This window comes from Pseudorasbora parva, chromosome 21 (assembly GCF_024679245.1).
Source record: "Pseudorasbora parva isolate DD20220531a chromosome 21, ASM2467924v1, whole genome shotgun sequence".
In the NCBI taxonomy this organism is placed as follows: domain Eukaryota; kingdom Metazoa; phylum Chordata; class Actinopteri; order Cypriniformes; family Gobionidae; genus Pseudorasbora; species Pseudorasbora parva.
This window is the reverse complement of record NC_090192.1, coordinates 19,261,239-19,280,647: the sequence shown is the minus strand read 5'-3', so window position 1 is coordinate 19,280,647 and position 19,409 is coordinate 19,261,239. Positions and strand designations below refer to the sequence as shown.

Genomic DNA, 19,409 nt, shown 5'->3' with positions numbered 1-19,409 from the left:
CTAAATCTAGACCTAATTCAAACCTTCACAGAAAACATTCTGCATTTTTACATTTTCAAAACACTTAATTTTGTATGATTTATATGCCGTTTTCCTCATGGGGACCAAAACATTTCCCCACAAGCTCTAAAATTACTGGTATTACTATCCGTGTGAGGACACAATCACACGCACTCGCTCACGCGCACACACGCACCGCATTTCAAAATCCATTACTGTGAATGTATTACAGGCTTATGATTCCCATTGAGAAAGAAAAAGAAATAGAGAAACGTGGTCAAAGTCTCAAGGTGGCTGAACGAATGGATGGATCAAAGTATCTTAAAAGCCATTTACTCAGAGAACGGGCAGAGAGAGGGAAGCACACAAGTGAAGCGTCTATATTCCCCTATTGCCTAATCACGCTCTCGGACGACACTTAGACCACAACAGAAGAGGACAAAGACCATGGTGACCCAAAAAAGGCTACTCATTCCTCACAAACTACCGATGCATGACCTTAACACATCAAACAGTAAAAACACACCCTGCACTGTTAACCAAAATGCCACAAGGATCTTTAATCTCCTCTGTGAATTGGAAAAGAAAGACATGAGGGAGGGAGTCTGGCACTTATAATGTGATTTACAACATGATGGTTTACTACACACACGATGAGTAGCTTGAGCTGTGATAATGAATTATGCCCGCGAACACATACACGCATCCAAAAACAATCCGTTCAATAGTAATGCCTGCTTTACAAGATAAATGCCTCAAATCAGTCCATGCACTTGCCAAATCAAATCCCCCCAAAACAAAATAAATTAAGCAATACAATATTTTTCACAATTATCTGTTAATATCAGCTGATGGCACATTATAACCTTCATTCTGAGTGCCCATTCATCATGTAAATTTAATTTTCTTGCAGGTATTTAATCAAACACTATCTGATGGGGAAAAGTAATTACGAGCCATTTTAAACTTGGTGGCGTTCTCACTCCCTCTGTCTCACGGCTCTTGTCTGCCTCTCCCGTCCATTCCAATCGCTCTTATTGGACTTGGTTCTTCTGAACGGTTGCATTAAGGGGTGCAGGCGTAAACAGATTCAATTATCAGTAAATTCAATTATCACTGAAGTCAATGGCTCTGGGGCAAAGACTGAATTTCTGAAGGCTTGACTAAAACAGCCACTAAACAGTGGCCATTAACGTATGTTAATAACAGCTGGTTCTTTACATACACTAATAAGAAGTATTAAACTTCGGTCTAAATCACTCAAATATATAGACTTTCTTCTCTTTGTTTTGTGCATAAATTAAAGAATAAAATCTCTTAATTACCAGAAACGTAACCATCAGTACTGACGTCACATTTGCATAACCAATTGTGATTTGTGATTTTTCACGTACCACGAAATCTTGCGATATTAAAATGTGGAGAAAGAAAAGCCGTCTCGTGATATTGCCATGACGTCCTCCACTTTTGAATTTCATTCAGTTGGATAATGGTCGCTTCAATTGCAAACGTACGCTCTGCGCATCCAGCACGAGATTCGCACACTGTGCATCAGGAATCGCAGTTCTCTGATCATGTGTTGAGTGTAAGGCGAGATGACTGACAAGAAAGACCATGACAGAGGATTCGTTGCGCAATAGAGCCCAAGCGCCTGATGAATGTTGTATATTGTATAATGCATCCTTAACACCGCCATTCCCTATACACCGAGTACATGCAAATCGTAAATAGAAAGTGGAAGTAAACGTGAGCTCCCTGATGCCTGCAAATTAGGCGATATACAATAGCCTGCCTCCTGATATCAAATCTATCTTAGGCTGGGCTGTGTAGTTGTAACCATCACTTAGCGCTTGTCTCTGTTTGCACTTTGAATATTGAGAGAGTATTATTGTTGATTATGTTTGCAATTGCAATTAAAAAAAACTATAAAACATATTTTTTTGTGTTGTTATTTGTGCTGTTTTTATTTCTATGGTTAATATGTGCGCAGGAGTTCAATAAAGAGGTCACACACAGCCGCAATCAGAATACAGAATTCATGTACAGTAAGGTCTGAAGAGACTCGTGTGAAATAACACAGGACAGAAGCCAGTCAGTTGGGTTTGTGGCAAAACCTCTTACAGTGCGTGTATATTGTCTTTCAATGCATGATAATTCATACTCAGAAAGTAGAACTGAAATGTCATTCATTACAAGATGATTCGTTTATTTCAAAATGCACCTGCAGACCATTTTTCCAGTCATGAAATTTGTCCTTGAGGATTTTGTGAAAATACTGTGCAAAAATCTTGTCTCGTTCTTTAATATAGTCTCTCTTCACACAATGTTTTGAGTTCTATTTTTTTGCATTGAAACAAAGAACATAATAAAAAAAAGGTAAATATAACATTGCTCAATATAATACAACATTTTCTTTTGGCACACAGTCTCTATAATTATATTATATTTACATTTTATCACTTTTTTTCTGCATTACAAGGACAGATATTTCCTTCAGGAAATGCAAATACAATTAATTAGTAAATAATTGTGTCATAGCATGTTCTCTTTGATTCTTTATTTTAACACAGAGAAAAAATTGAAACTAAAGAACCAATAATTTAATAATAATAATAATAATAATAATAATAATAATAATAATAGGAATAGTTATTATAAGTTACTTTAAATATTTTTACAATAATGTTAATCATAATAAAATACTGATACATTACGGTATACAGTTTAGATTTAATAATAGTAGCAAGCAACAACAATCCCTTGCATTCAAGATGTTCTGATTACATCTACTATATCAAACTCTTCAATCATGCGGATCACAGAACTATCAGCCATTAGCCATAACACCCTGTGTGGTGTACTCACAATCTCCAACAACAACGCCTCATTTCCTCAATTTGGCTGTCATATTTGCCATCACACCACAGCCAAGCTCAAGAAGAGTGCTTCTAGTCTCTAACAGTCCCCAGAGGACGTGGTGCGTGGACAGCTCTCACACATTACCCTAATCTACAGGCACACATCACCTCGGCTCCGTCCCATTGTGTGCTCTGCCTGATTATGCGTGTGGCAGTCATGAGGTTGTTCTTTCTGCTGAATATTAATACAAGCTGCCTATTGAGCACCACAATGGTGCAGTCAACACTATCTCAGCCATTTTAGAAAAGGCCAAAGTGCCGTAAAGAGGAAAGGAGGGAGGGAGTAAGAAGGGACCAGGTCTGACAAAGGAAAAAGTGATATTGTGCAAAAATGCAGAACGAAAAAGGCAATTATAAGAAAAATGTCTGCTTTAAGCACTCTCTCTGCTACAAGGGTTTGTATAAAGTCACACGCTCGCATGTGAAATGAGATTGCCCGAGTCTAAAGCTTGTCAGCGGAGATATCGGACCAGATGTTCTGCTTTTGAGATATCATTATTTAAAATTGACAATCAATTTAGATAAGATCGCTAGTGGTGATTGAGTTACCCTGCTCGAAAAAAGAAAAGAAAAAAACCATCAGGGACATTAAATTATAGCTGGAGAAAGTCTGGTTAAAGGGTGTTTGTCAGCTCACACACTGACGGTCCTCACCTGCAGCAGGGGTGTGTGAACGTGAGAAACAATGTGTGGCAGTCTCCTCCATTCTCTGATGGCCAGGCTGCTGGCCATCTCCACCAGCCGCTCGATGAAGTTGAGCTGCTGCTCCTCTGGGTGACAGATGGCGAGGTAGCCCCGATGCATGTTCACCTTCCAGGCCATCTCCTTTGGACAGCTCAGCTCCACCTGATGCAAACAGGAAACATGGCTATATCAGCATACACATTTTCAAAAGGGGTCATACATTTTTTTTTTTTTTTTTTTTATGATTATGCTCAGCTAGGCTCCATTTATTTGTTTCATTGAAAACAATAATCTTGTGTACAAGATTTGCCCCACATCCAGATGTGGTTAAAAAACGAATCTTAGCTTTAGTTTGATTGCTACAAATAATGATTTTGAACTCGAATCCCTGTTATTTGAGCAGCATGTGTGTCCTAGTTTTTGTTCATGGTCATCTGGTCACCATATTCCACAGTGGGTGCTGCACACTGCAATTCGAGCTAAATAGGTGGTCGCAGGAAGAATAAAAAGTCAGTACAGGTTGCTTGAATTTTGCAGTATGACATTTGGAGGGATTTACACTCTTTGGGTCAGTGTGCGCTTATCATGGCCAACATTTGATAAATAACCCTGCGTCAGGGCTGGCCTTATCCACCCGGCTTTAATTGAAAGAGGGGACATTTAAACTTCCTGAGAGCAACTGATGCTGCCAAGCAGCCTGCCCTGGAACGGAGAAAACAAATCACTTCCCAGCAGATGTTTGAGCAATTATTCAAGCACGTATCCGTAAATATTAGATGCAAAGCGAACGGAGAGGGAAGAGGAGGAGGAGTGGGAGGGATGCTGGGCTGGACAATTTAATTAGGTGTCACCTTAGGACAGAAACCTGAATGGATTCGTTCCAAGTCTCCTTGAACAAGAGCCAAGAGTATTTATAATGTGTCCAGCCTCTATCGCACACTTTTTCTACTTTGTTTTAGAAGTGAAGCCCATAAATTACCTACCGACTGCAAGGCTACAATTCTGAAGTCATAAACAATTCAGCAAGCATAGTTAAGAGTGTGACTTTCTGCATAAAAAAGTGGTGTGCTTTTTACGTTTGGCAATATGGTGAAGCTCCAATAATAATTTAAGTGTCACAGTGAAGTCATAACTATGGTTTAAAGTTATCTTATTGGACTGGAAGTGTGTATGCAAATTTTATTTAAAAATCCAGAGTATCTAGCCAAAATATATTTTATATGATATATATATATATATATATATATATATATATATATATATATATATATATATATATATATATATATATATATATATATATATATATATATAAATTATTATTTTTTAGGGAAAACTCTTACAGGACCGTATGTTACGTTAAGCTTCCACCAGTCATTCCAAATTAAGCACTGAATAACGCATTTTTATGGACAAAATGTGCATCTAGAAATAGTGGGGAGCTGATGCAGGAAAGGTATATAATTCAAGTGCCCAAACATGAGATTTGTTTAAGCTTCGAATGCATTAGCGTTAAACATCCTATCATGCGCTTTGATGTTTGCGTGAATCTGCGTCCTCCGCGCAAAGCGTTAATTTTACAGATCTTTAATGCTACTAATTCATGTGAGTATTTCTATTTTGCATTAAAAGCACGTCCTGACAGTGTGTTAAACTTTAAACTTCACTGAACGAGCACAGGCGTGGCAGGCGTGTGTGTCAAACAGACAGAACATAGTCAAGAGGGAAACCATTAATATTCAGTGCAAAAAAACATTAATTTAGCTGAAATATCTGCAACTGGATGCTAAATTCAAGTATTTTATGAGAGTAGTGACTGTAAAGAGATAACAGTGTGTAAGTGAATACAAATGCAAGACGTTTCTACAGAATAAATAAATTACAGTAACAGGCTCTGTGTCCATAGAGAGTGTGTGTGTGTGTTCCTGCAGAACATTCCTCTAATCTGTTTTTGTTTTTCTTTTATATCATTTTAATGTAGAGATTTAAACTCCTTTTGCTTATTAACTTTTTTTGCACATAATGTACAGAACAAACATATCCTAACGAAAATTAACCATGGTTCTATTAGATAGTTAAACTATGTTTTTATTAGAACCATGTTTTTGCCATATTGATTACTATTTGTAAACCACACAAATACCATATAGTTAAACTATGGATTTGAAGCAAAACCATGATTAATTTGTGGTTACCATTGAATAATTACAATAAACCTGTTATTTATTTATTATTATTATTTTTGTTTGTTTTATTCGATGTAAAGCCATAGTTAATTTATGAAATGGTAGATATATTCACTGTTTGTGTTCAGAGCACTAAGTGGACATTTGTTTAAAGGACAGCATTGGGCAGGATGTGGAATAGTGCGTTTTGTCAAACGAAAAATAATTGGCCAACTAATCAATCAATCATCAAAATAATCATAAGCTGCAGCCCTAATAGGTTTGTTTCTTTTTTGCCACTGAAAATAAGACGAAATGTTTCTTGAGCACCAAATAAGCATATTAGAAAGATTTCTGAAGAAACTTGTGACACTAAAGATTGGAGTAACAGATGCTGAAAAATCAGCTGTCATCTCGGGCATAAATTACATTTTTATATACAGTACAGGCCAAAAGTTTGGACACATTACTATGTGTAATGTTTTTGAAAGAAGTTTCTTCTAATCATCAAGCCTGCATTAATTTCATTAAAAATACAGAAGAAGAAAAAAAATGATATATTATTAAAATTTAAAATATTTGTTTTTTTTATTTATTATGCTTTAAATTATCATTTATTTCTGTGATGCAAAGCTGAATTTTCAGGATCGTTACTCCAGTCTTCAGTGTCACATGATCCTTCAGAAATCATTCTAATATTCTGATTTATTGAGTGTTGGAAACAGTTCTGCTGCCTAATATATTTGATGAATAAAAGGTTCAAAAGAACTGCATTTATTCAAAATAAAAACCTTTTCAAATAATATAAATCTTCTTTACTATCAATTTTTATTAATTTAACACATCCTTGCTGAATAAAATTATTGATTTATTTCAAAAAAAAAAAAAAAGGACTGACCCCAAATTACTGACCAGTGTATATTGTTGTTACAAAAGATTTTTATTTTTAAAACATTTGCTTGTTTTTTTATTTTATTTTTTTACCCTTTTTATTCATCAAAGTTTTATAAAAAAGTATCATAGGTTATGTAAAAATATTAAGCAGCAGAACGGTTTCCAACTTTGAAAATGAATCATCATATTAGAATGATTTCTGAAAGATCATGTGACACTGAAGACTGGAGGAATGATACTGAAAATTCAGCTTTGCATCACAGAAATAAATGATCATTTAAAGTATAATAAATTGAAAATCAATTATTTAAAAATATATATATATTTTGATCAAATAAATGCAGGCTTGATGAGCAGAAGAAACTTCTTTCAAAAACAATAAAAATAGTAACGTGTCCAAATTTTGGCCTGTACTGTATATTAAAATATACAATATAAAATATATTTAATAAAATATTACTAAATTGTAATATTAATGTTTTTACTATAAAAAAGGAAAGAGGGGAAGGAAAAAACAAAAAACAAAAACAGATCAACAAACAAAAAAGTAGTGAAAAGAAACAACTATTTTAAATCAAATAAGTACCTTGGTGAGGATAAGACATTCAAAGTATCTTTCCAACTTTTAACAGTAGTGTATGCATCTAAGTAAGGTAGTAAGTTATTAGTAAGATACAGTAAAGACTACAAATAAAATACAATGACTCACACATCTTAAATCCCTATGTGTTGACTGCAGTGTGGTACTGAGTTTACCTGCACCAGAGCCTCTTTCATGGCGGCCCAGTTGGACACTCTCCAGGCACACTCTAACACCAGGTATGGGTTGTTATGGCCTTTAGATTGCCCATACTCTGTCAGAGGCTCCCACTGGTTCAGCTCTTTAGAACAGCTGAAGAAATCAACATAAAATTTAGATTTAAATGTATCATATATTAGAATATAACAGATCAGATGGTCCAGAATGCTCATGCATTACATAAAACATATATATATAGTTGAGCTGCTTTTGTTTGCATTTTGACAGGTTGACACAAACACAATCTTTTTGGTCAGTCTAAAATGACTACACTGCTGTATATCAAAAATAATGTCTTGTTGGCTGAGGTTTTGTTGCCTGCTGCCAGTATTTTGCTTTCAATGAGAATGGAAAACGTACTTTATAGAATTCATATCAAGTGTTGAGTCTGAGCTGTGATCATTCAACTCACCGGATCCAGTGATCCTCCCACAGCTGGTACTCAGGGAAGATGGCGGGTGAAACATTGTGTTCTTTGCGAGCTTTCTCCATAGCCTTTTCATAGGTTTCTTGAGCCTAATGATGATGGAACCAGAAAAGTAAACACCTTAAAATATGAGAGGGACAATACAAAGGTCCCTCATTTAATTTCTGTTTTTTTTCTTCTTCTGTAATTAAATTAAAATGTGTAATTAAATTTAATAATCAAAAGGTACGCCTGATCCATTGAATGCCGAGAACAATTTAATCACAATAATAGGTGACCAATGAAATGTTTTCCTTTTTCCCCAGAAATTCTGTACATTTTTCTGGATGCTGTATTTTTATGATTATATACAATTGTGTTTTCAAAAATGGGTTTTTATGATTAAAAAAACTAACAATTAAGTTAATCTTGTGAAATGTAATTTGAAATCTGAAGTCTTTTGGCATTTTAATATTCACCGACATTACCCATTTGGTTAAATGTACAAGCCTTCTTTTGATTTATTCATCCACATTTTGCCAAAATTCATGACATTCCGACATTATGACTGTATTCCACAATCCATATTTTTCGCAAAGTGGACATCATAGGGCCCTAAATACATACCAACATGCCAAAGTGATGCTTTCACTCTCTCTCACCTGCTCAAAGAAGCCATGCTGTTCGTATGCAATGGCGGTGCTTGTCTCTGGAAACTTGCATCTTTTCTGCCACAGCCCCGCCCACATATCCTCCTCCTGCAGAAGGGAGTAGAGCTCCGCCAGCGAGTCGAGGATCTCCTGAGGGAATACGAAAACACATCTTCAAAGAATATAGGGGACAAACACATCCATATTCAGAGGTGTCCCAATGAGATGACTGCTTAGCATAAGCAGCTTGAATGCTGGGATACTTCAAACTGAACTCGCTGACAGGTCAAAACAAAGCCAACTGGAAAATTCAGCACACAAGTTAATTTTGAGCGACACCAGGGAACCTTCAGAACTTCATCTGCCAAGAATATCAATGGCAACAAAGACTGAAGAAGGGCCCTTGAATCACTTTACCTGCTGTGGAGGGGTGATGCTTTCCTGCTCGTAGAACTCTGTGCTCTGTTTGGGTTTGATGTGCAAGCTAAGGCCTTTCTCAAAGGCTTGGTGCTCCAGCATCAGGGTGGAGCGTAACCATAGATTGTGGGTCTTGCCTAAGTACTTCAGTACGCAAGGCCTGATGGGTATGGGCGGCACGCACTGCGACATGGCCTCCACAAAGCAGTTTAGAGCACTGGGCTGACAATCTCTCTGAGCTTGATGACTACCGCTACACAGGAACGGACCCATCTCGCCAGACAGTGCCTACAAAAAGGATACAAAAGTTCAAAATTCTAAATGCAAGATATATTTGTACAATATTGGTCATTAGCGGAATTGTTTTTGATTTTTATCTGCCATGTATAACAATTTTTTAAAAAGTAATGTAAAGTATTATAGATATATATTTTTATGCTTTAAAAAAAATGCTTTTTTAAGTTAGTTTTCTTCTTTTTTTGCATTGGCTTAATGGCATCAGCCTGAATTATAATAATGCTCTACTCCAATTAATAAAGTATCAAGTTTAAGTTAAAATTTGTTAAAAAAATAATAATAATATAATAATAAAATAAAAAAAATCTTCTATTAGTTCCTCAAAACCCTAACATCAGACCAAACAATGAGAATTTTCCATAATTATTCAATAGGCATGACAACTCTAACCATAGAACCATATCCCATGTTACACAAACAGTGTTGCATTTTTATTATATAAAAGACTGGCGTAGTAAATATGTCCTTTTTATACCTCCTATAAAACAAAGGACAAAGTGGAAGATTTCTATTTTGAATATGTTGTAACAGTCAACAGCCTCAGTCACTCCAAATTAAAGCTCTTTAATGAGAATTCTAATACTTGAGACATCTGGTCCATTAAACTCTGAAATCTGCATAAAAGGTTTAATTTCAACTCATTAGCAAATGCTGCTTGTTTAATCTCAGCGGCAGGGGCAGAAAGACAGCCCGTCGGACCCCCACCCATGCAAAGGTCTCCAAGATGAGCGGATAGGCGCAACCTCTGACACCATTAACACACATTTTGCATGCTGATTCTGCAGTCGTATGCATTATTAGCAGTAAGTCTACACTTTAACCACAGCTAAGGTCAATTTAAAACCATCAGCAGTCATATGCTGCATTTAGATGGAAAAATGGCCACCTGTCAGCTCAGCTCTTTGGAGAACTGGGACAGCGGAGTACTCACGTGCTGCTGGCGGTCCGACAGAATCTTCCAGAGGCGGGGGAAGAGTTGGACCCAGGTCTTCTCAGCCAGTGGGGTGGAGATGTGGCACAACTGAACCAGAGCATTCAGCAGAGCTCCCGTCTGATCACACACACACACACAGACAGACACACACGCGAGACTCATTTAGTGATAGGCAATATATCAGCCATTAATCAACCGACATTTAGCCACTGGAGATTATCTCATTGGCTGATAACAGGGCTGGTTCAGCCGATTAACAGAAGTGCACCTTTCAGCTCCAAAGCGTACTAGGAACCCTTTGTCAATGTAACAATGAGCGCATTTACATGCAAGTTCTTAACCCGATAATGTTTAATAAGCTGACAATGCACGTGATCATGTAAACACGTTAACACCATTTCTTTTATCGGAGGTCACAAGGTCACAAATGGCTTAAGCATAAACCGATCGCCACAGCCGGATTTTTGGCCCTTACGGTGATATCGATAACCTGATTTTTGTCGAAGTTCGCATGTGTGATACGTGACAGGAACACGTCCTTATTGTAAATTTAAGCACATACAGAAAGAGCGATGGTTTTGGAATAAGACAGGAAATGTCGCAAAATCTTTCTTGACCCAAAATATTATAAAAGCGCTCCCATCTCGTACAGCAGAAAAAGTGATACAGTCTAAATGCTGCAACCGCATGAGAGGATAAAATATGAGTTGAAAGTTTCCTGCTGAGACGTTGCAATACACTTGTTCAGTTTTTAATGCTTTATTTAACATCACATAAGAAATTAAATACTCTTGAGTCAGATAAGCAAATTATTACATTTTGATGTCACTACCAGGAAATAACCTGATTTATTAATGAAGTCTTGTAAACTGGGTTATTGGTTTGCATGTAAACCCGGATATTTTTGGGAGTTATCAGCGTACTGGTGTACACGCTTAATGACAATTTTAAATTTTAAAATCCACTGAATACATACTATAACGTCTTATGTCTTTTTAGAAATGTGTGTTGTTTCTGAGTGTGTGTCTGTTGCAGGGAAAGGTGTGGCTTGCACTCAAGCCGGCAGAGATCCCGATAGGTCAGGTCCTTATTGGCCTATTCCTGGATCTGGCGAAAAGGACCACCCCAAACACTCCATGGAGGCCGAGTGTGTGCCATTTGTTTTGCTCTGTCTGGGTTTACGCTTTGATTTTGTGTTCTTGGTAAAACTTACTTTTGCTTAGTTGGATTTTCAACTCAGTTATATTGTGTTCATATTTGTAAATACTGTTTAAGGGAAGTAGGGAGTGTAATGGCATTTATTTTGTATGTATAGTTTGTTTTAGGTTTTTCGGTTAACAGAAAATTGCACTGTAGTTTTCTTGTATTGTGTTTTCTTTCCTTTGGGAACTTAGAGGGTATTAAAATTAGTTATTTGTGTTTTTTATTTTGGCCTTGTCTACTCCTGAATTTAATCCCTTTGTTTGTTTTTGGTTTCACTATATACTTTTTGTTGTTACTAAATCAATTTTTGTTGAATTTATACCTTTGAGTGAGCGCACATTCATTTGTCATGGGAGACCCTAGACCAGGGGTGCCCAAACTTTTTCCTATGAAGGGCCAAAAATCAAACTTGATTGAGAGACGTGGGCCGAAAGTAATTTAAAAAAAATCATAAATCAAACTGTATTAGGCCTACATTAAAGTTGCTATGGGTTTATTCATTTCATAATGTTTACAATAAATATAAAACAAATGTAATCTGATTAACTAATGCAGTTTTATTTGTAAAGTGTTGCATTTTAATGACCAATTAAATGGGCAACAATCCCCAAGTGTTCAATGTAAAATACGGTTCAATGTCAAATACACAATGATCCAGATTCATAATGTTGACGGATATTTTACTCTTTTAAAAAAGGAACAGACTGTTTGCAAATAGGGTTGGGAGATGTCCTCTAAATTGGCAGTTGACAATGTTTACAGTAAAACATCGCAATGGATGATGATATCGTCGTTTATTTTTATTTTTATAAAAAGATAAAATACAGAGTATAGTAAATTATATCTCTTTACATAAATACTATTTTCTACTTAAAAACTATAATTTCATTATTTTATTAACCCAAATAAGGACTCACCCGCACAAGTTTCCACGTGATGGGGAAAAAAGGTAGCTTCCTTCCACTTAAGAAGAGTTGTGCACTTTTTATTTTAATTTATCTCTTTACATAAAAACTATTTTCTACTTAAAGCTCTATCTTCGTCATTAACCCAGTGTTTGGTATGTGAATGCTGTTTTACGTGAATATTACCACAGGAGTAAAAGCACAAAACTTTGTTTAAAAAGGAAATAAATTCGCAGATGTAACATTGCAGCCCTGGATGAGAGAGGTGGGCTGAGCCCAATTTAAGATCTGCCAGCTTTTTAATTCTGTTTTGCGTTCTGGTCACCCGATTTGATGGACATCTGGTTTCTTTTCTCAAATCTTCACTCGCGTCGCACTCATTTTCACAGGAAAATATTAATGCTTCTTCCTTTCGTTTGCGTATAATTAAGTATATTATACCCATTCACATCTATGGTAAAGACTGTAGGACGAATACCTTTTGACAAATTTTATTTTATTAAATTTTATGTTTGTGCTTGTTATTAGACTTGAGGCGCGTCAAGTTTATTTGAATAGCGCAGTTCACGTGCACCCAGCTGTTTTACGCGTCAAGTTTATTTGAATAGCGCAGTTCACGTGCACCCAGCTGTTTTACGCGTCAAGTTTATTTGAATAGCGCAGTTCACGTGTACCCAGCGGTTTTACTTTCGCTTTTTCTAGCGGTGCATAATCAAACATAGCCTAAATGTCTTGGCCCTGTGGAAGATAAAATTCACTCTTCAGCCCTTTTACAACAAGTGTTGCTTTGCAACATCATGAAGACAAAGATATTAGAAAAGGTGTCTATCCAGCTCATGTCCCACATTCATCTCAAAGCGCAGACCGGCATAGGACGCATCTTTAAGGGGGAAAAGGCTAGGAATCTATCTACAAATCTTTTTTTAACTAATAATTAATTTTCTTATACTCTTTGGGTTACCATTATTTACTGATAATTGTTTAATTGTTTTACAGGCTGCAGTGAGTTGTTTCACTGACGGAAAATAAACATGCATGCTTATTATAATGTTTGAGCGTTTATCATTTCAAAATGTAGGCTCTCTCTCTCGGACCTCGGTGGGCCAAATCAAAGGTTACCACGGGCCAACTTTGGCCCGCGGGCCCTAGTTTGGGCATCTCTGCCCTAGACAGTCATAATAACGCAATTAATGTGTGGCAAGGGGGGCGTGGTTCAGCGAGGTCTGCAGCGGGAGAGAGGGCCACGGGACGAGCGGTAAGTGAGTGGGTTGGACGCAGATTAATAACACCTGTCTCTTGTTCTAGTAATGAGCGCGGAGACGGGATAAAACACCAGCGGAACCGGAGACCGAGGAGAGAGAGAGTCGGACTGTTGATGCACAGAGACCCTGAGTATACCGGAAGCCGGAAGTGCGTGACCCGGAAGTGATACAGAGACTGAGCGATATATGAGAAAAGAGACACACGAGGAAGTGTGCACGTTTGTGTTTGAGTGAATAATAAATAAGCATCAACAGTCCTGCCGACCCCCGTGTCCTCTTCCTTCCTTACCTCATCGAACTCGTTACACTGGTGCCGAAACCCGGGAAGGAAGCAGGACAGAGCCGCCGCCATGACAACGCCCTCCGCCTCGCCATTTGCGGAGATCATCACCTCCCTCGCGGTCCTCCACCAGGAACATCACAAGGCATTGCTGGACCTTCGGACCGAGCAGGAGCGCCGCTTCGAGGCCATTGTCCAAGGCCAGCAAGAGGACCGCGAGCAGTTCCGGAGCTGGATGGACCGGGAGGTTCGCGCCGAGGCCGCTGGGCGGGCCAGCGCACCGGTGCACGTGCCCCTACAAAAGATGGGGCCGGAGGACGACCCCGAGGCCTTCGTGGACCTCTTCCAAAAAGCCGCGGAGGCCTGCGGGTGGCCCCGGGCACAGTGGCCGGTGCGCCTCATTCCACTGCTATCCGGCGAAGCCCAGGCGGCCGCGCAACATCTACCGGTTGCGAACCTCCTGGACTACGATGATCTGAAGCGGGCCATTCTTCAGCGGGTCGGCCGGACCCCAGAACAACACCGCCAGCGTTTCCGCTCCCTGGAGTGGGGCGAGTCCGGTCGACCCTTCGCCTTGGCCCAACAGCTCCGGGACGAGTGCCGCAGATGGCTGCTGGCCGGCGGCAGCGACGTGGACCATGTCGTCGATCTGGTGGTGCTGGAGCAGTTCATCACTCGGCTCCCCAGGAAGACCGCCGAGTGGGTCCAGTGCCACCGGCCCACGTCGCTGGAGACGGCCATCAATTTGGCGGAGGACCACCTGGTGGCGTGCCCGGGGGTCGGCGCACCCCCACTAACTTCTCCCTCTCTCTCTCCCCCTTCTCTCTCTCTCTCTCGACCTGTCCCTCTCCCCAGGTCCCGCCCTCCAGGCCCTCCTCGCGTTTCCCCCAGAGGCCGGGGTGGGATGGGCCCTGGACCGTCTGGGAGTTCGCGGGTCCCGCCCAGGGGGGCGGGGCCGCTGGGGACGGGTAGTGACTATGGATCCGGTTCCGCCCCCTATCCGCGCTCAGCCTCCAACCCACTCCCCGCCGCCGGGGCGGCGGGTAGGCCTGGGCTGGCCTGCTGGCGGTGCGGTGATCCGGATCATTTTGTGGACCGATGTCCGATGATGGACATCGGAACAATGATCCGGATCCCGGACGTCCAGCGGACCACCCCCGATCAAGCAGGAGAGTACCAAATTCCTGTAAGTATCAAGGGGGGTACATATCAGGCCTTGGTGGATTCAGGATGTAACCAAACCTCGATCCATCAAAGCCTGATTCAGCCTGGGGCGTTGGATACAAGCCGCGTGGTTAAGGTGCGGTGTGTGCACGGGGATGTGGTGGAATATCCGGTTGTCCCAGTCACGATACAGTTTAGGGGGAAAAAGCATAGTGTTGAGGTGGCGGTTAGTCCCCACCTCCGGCATCCGCTAATTCTGGGGACGAATTGGCCCGCCTTTTCGGCGTTATTGGGGTCGTTGTGCGCGGATGCCGCTTGGGGAAACAAGGCTAGGAACGGGGCGGTGCGAGTGCAGGTTGGCGAGGCTGATACGGGGCCCTTGGGAACAGCTTCAGAGGAACCGAGCGGGGTTGAGAGACTGATTCTCTCGGACCGCGATGACTTCCCTCTGGAGCAGTCTCAAGACGAGACGCTAAAACATGCGTTTCAACAGGTCCGCACCATCGACGGTCAGCCCCTTCAACCCGCATTGCCCGTCACGTATCCTTATTTTGCCATAATTAAGGATAGGTTGTATCGAGTGACCCAAGACGCTCAGTCAAAAATGGATACAACCCAATTGTTAGTACCAAAGAGCCGCCGGGAAATGCTTTTCCAGGCGGCTCATTCGAACCCGATGGCGGGCCACCTGGGACAGGCGGCCACGCTGAATCGTTTAATGACCCGATTCTTTTGGCCAGGCATTTATGACAATGTGCGCAGGTGGTGCGCGTCTTGTCCTGAATGTCAGTTGGTGAACCCACTGGCCGCCCCAAAAGCGCCATTGCGCCCTCTACCATTAATGCAGGTCCCCTTCGAGAGAATTGCGATGGACCTCATCGGGCCATTAGAACGATCCGCACGCGGGCATCGTTTTGCGCTAGTTATCGTGGACTACGCAACACGATACCCGGAAGCAGTGGCTCTCCGCAACATCTCGGCGAAGAGTGTTGCGGACGCACTGTTTCGTTTAATCTCCCGGGTGGGGATTCCGAAAGAAATCCTCACTGATCAAGGCACGGCGTTTATGTCACGCACGTTAAGCGAATTGTACGGATTACTGGGCATTAAATCCATTCGAACCAGCGTCTATCACCCACAAACAGACGGCTTGGTCGAACGATTTAATCGCACTCTTAAATCCATGATCCGTAAATTCGTACAAGAAGACGCCAAAAATTGGGATCGGTGGTTAGAACCCCTCTTATTTGCTGTGCGCGAGGTCCCGCAAGCCTCCACGGGGTTTTCCCCCTTCGAGCTTCTCTACGGGCGTCAGCCACGGGGGGTGCTGGACGTCCTACGAGAAACTTGGGAGGAGGGGCCTTCGTTGGCCAAAAACGAAATTCAGTACGTCATGGACTTGCGAACAAAACTCCACACATTGGGGCGGCTATCTAGGGAGAATTTGTTGCAAGCCCAGGACCGCCAGAGCCGGTCATATAACAGGGGTACTAAACTGCGCAAATTCACACCGGGAGAGAAGGTGCTCGTTCTACTCCCAACCTCGAGCTCAAAATTAATGTCGAAGTGGCAGGGGCCGTTTGAGGTCGCACGGCAGATAGGAGAGCTCGATTATGAAGTGATACGATCCGATAGGAACGGGGCACGTCAAATATACCACCTCAATCTGCTGAAAAAATGGAATGAGGTGGAATCGGTGTTGTTGGCAACGGTGATCGGGGGAGAGGATGATCTCGGGCCAGAGGCGAGCATTAAAGCGCAATCAGTCGCGCTGGCCCCTGGGGGAGATCACCTCTCACCGTTACAACTCGCTGATTTATCGAAATTGCAGGCGGAGTTCGCCGACGTGTTCTCGCCCCTACCGGGACGTACCGACTTGATTCAGCACCATATCGAGACCGAGCCGGGCGTGGTAGTTCGCAGCCGGCCGTATCGCTTGCCTGAACACAAGAAAAAAGTAGTTCAGGACGAATTAGGCGCAATGCTCGACATGGGAGTAATCGAGGAGTCCAACAGTGACTGGGCGAGCCCGATAGTTTTGGTCCCCAAAACGGACGGCTCGGTCAGGTTCTGTGTGGACTACCGCAAGGTGAACGCTGTGTCGAAGTTCGACGCGTATCCAATGCCACGGGTTGACGAATTGCTTGATCGGTTAGGCTCGGCTCGATTTTATTCGACACTGGACTTAACAAAGGGCTATTGGCAGATCCCCTTGTCTCCATTGTCCAAAGAAAAAACAGCTTTCACCACGCCGTTCGGATTACACCAATTCGTCACGCTTCCTTTCGGCTTGTTCGGGGCACCCGCAACCTTCCAGCGACTCATGGATAGGATTTTGCGTCCCCATGCTGCATATGCTGCGGCGTACCTAGATGACATAGTGATTTATAGTCACGACTGGCAGCGGCATATGCAGCATGTGAGGGCGGTCCTAAGGTCGCTGAGGAGAGCGGGGCTCACGGCCAATCCGAAGAAGTGTGCGATTGGGCGGGTGGAAGTAAGGTATCTGGGCTTCCACTTGGGTCATGGACAGGTGCGTCCTCAAATTGATAAGACTGCCGCAATTGCAACCTGTCCGAGGCCCAAGACCAAAAAGGAGGTAAGACAGTTCTTGGGGCTGGCGGGATATTATAGACGGTTTATACCAAATTATTCGGACCTCACCAGCCCTTTGACTGATCTTACTAAAAAGGGGCTACCAGATACGGTCCAGTGGACGGAGCCGTGTCAACAGGCTTTTACCCAAGTAAAGGCTGCCCTATGTGGCGGGCCGCTGTTACACTCCCCTGACTTTTCTCTCCCTTTCTTGTTGCAGACTGACGCGTCGGACAGGGGGCTGGGCGCAGTCCTGGCCCAGGAGGTGGAGGGGGGAGAGCGGCCGGTGCTGTACATTAGCCGCAAGCTCTCCAAGAGAGAAGCTAAGTACAGCACCATAGAAAAGGAGTGTTTGGCCATCAGATGGGCCGTTCTAACCCTCCGCTACTACCTCCTGGGGCGGGAGTTCACTCTCTGTTCGGACCACGCTCCTCTCCAATGGCTCCACCGCATGAAGGATACCAACGCGCGGATCACCCGTTGGTATCTGGCTCTTCAGCCGTTTAAGTTCAAGGTGGTCCACAGGCCGGGTGCTCAGATGGCTGTGGCCGATTTCCTCTCCAGAAATGGGGGGGGGGGGCTGCAGGCCGGACGGCTCCCCGGCCTGAGTCGGGCGGTGGGGGTATGTGGCAAGGGGGGCGTGGTTCAGCGAGGTCTGCAGCGGGAGAGAGGGCCACGGGACGAGCGGTAAGTGAGTGGGTTGGACGCAGATTAATAACACCTGTCTCTTGTTCTAGTAATGAGCGCGGAGACGGGATAAAACACCAGCGGAACCGGAGACCGAGGAGAGAGAGAGTCGGACTGTTGATGCACAGAGACCCTGAGTATACCGGAAGCCGGAAGTGCGTGACCCGGAAGTGATACAGAGACTGAGCGATATATGAGAAAAGAGACACACGAGGAAGTGTGCACGTTTGTGTTTGAGTGAATAATAAATAAGCATCAACAGTCCTGCCGACCCCCGTGTCCTCTTCCTTCCTTACCTCATCGAACTCGTTACATAATGTTTTTGTAATTTTGTTGTGCATTTTATTTTTATGTTATATCATTATTATTATTATTATTATTGAGTTGTTTTAATGTCTATAGTTTTTATTTTATTTCAGTTTTAGTTATTTTAGTCCATCAAGTTAAACTAAACAAAAATGAAAAACGTTGCAAAGCAGATTTTTTTGGAATGGATTTAGTTAATGAATAACTCAATATAGGCTGTTCACACTTGCTTCAACCTATAGTACATCATCCACTGCCCCGTTAGCTGCAAAAAGAGATATTTACAATGTAATCCTCACTTATGACACCAAACATTCAAGGGCAAACAAGACTATACCTTCTCAATAATGACCTTTCATAAGGCATCAGTGTACTTCAAAATGCATGACCGATCTTGCCACTGAATAATTCCTAGGGCATAACTGCATGAAAAAGGTTTGGACCTCTGACCACAAGAATAAGAGAGATGTTAGCATAAGTCAGAACTCAAATGTGTGCTGTGGTTCCTGACAGCGGCTCCGGTGGGCAACGCAGGCAGGTCAGGGCTTTGAACTCCTCACTTCATCATTTATCTAAAGCCTGCTTGAGAGGTGCATATAAAGCAGAACCGTGTCCAGGATTAAATAGAAATCAATGACGTTGTGACCTCAAAGCGCTCAGAGACAGAATCCCATGTTGCCCTGATCAAACTCTCTTTAAGAGAGACGCTTATGAGGGAGCAGCCAAATGAGGAAGTGCAGGTTAGAGATGAAAGGAGCAAGAACCAATGGCGCATATTAAAATCACACTGTTCAAAAGCCTGTATGACTTCTGCATGCGACTCATTCCTACAGATATCCTTTA

At 42.0% G+C, this 19,409-nt stretch overlaps 1 protein-coding gene across 6 annotated transcripts in view; it reads right to left on the bottom strand.

The window, feature by feature from the left end:
* Positions 1-19,409, bottom strand: part of trrap (transformation/transcription domain-associated protein) — a 106,988-nt gene that overhangs the window by 32,615 nt on the left and 54,964 nt on the right. For all 6 annotated transcript variants that reach the window (XM_067430630.1, XM_067430632.1, XM_067430634.1 and 3 more), the window contains 6 exons: positions 10,162-10,281; positions 8,934-9,221; positions 8,529-8,666; positions 7,873-7,976; positions 7,418-7,553; positions 3,573-3,764 (listed from right to left, as the gene is read on the bottom strand). In XM_067430630.1, coding sequence (XP_067286731.1) covers positions 3,573-3,764; positions 7,418-7,553; positions 7,873-7,976; positions 8,529-8,666; positions 8,934-9,221; positions 10,162-10,281 — 978 coding nt within the window. The remainder of the gene's footprint in view (positions 1-3,572; positions 3,765-7,417; positions 7,554-7,872; positions 7,977-8,528; positions 8,667-8,933; positions 9,222-10,161; positions 10,282-19,409) is intronic.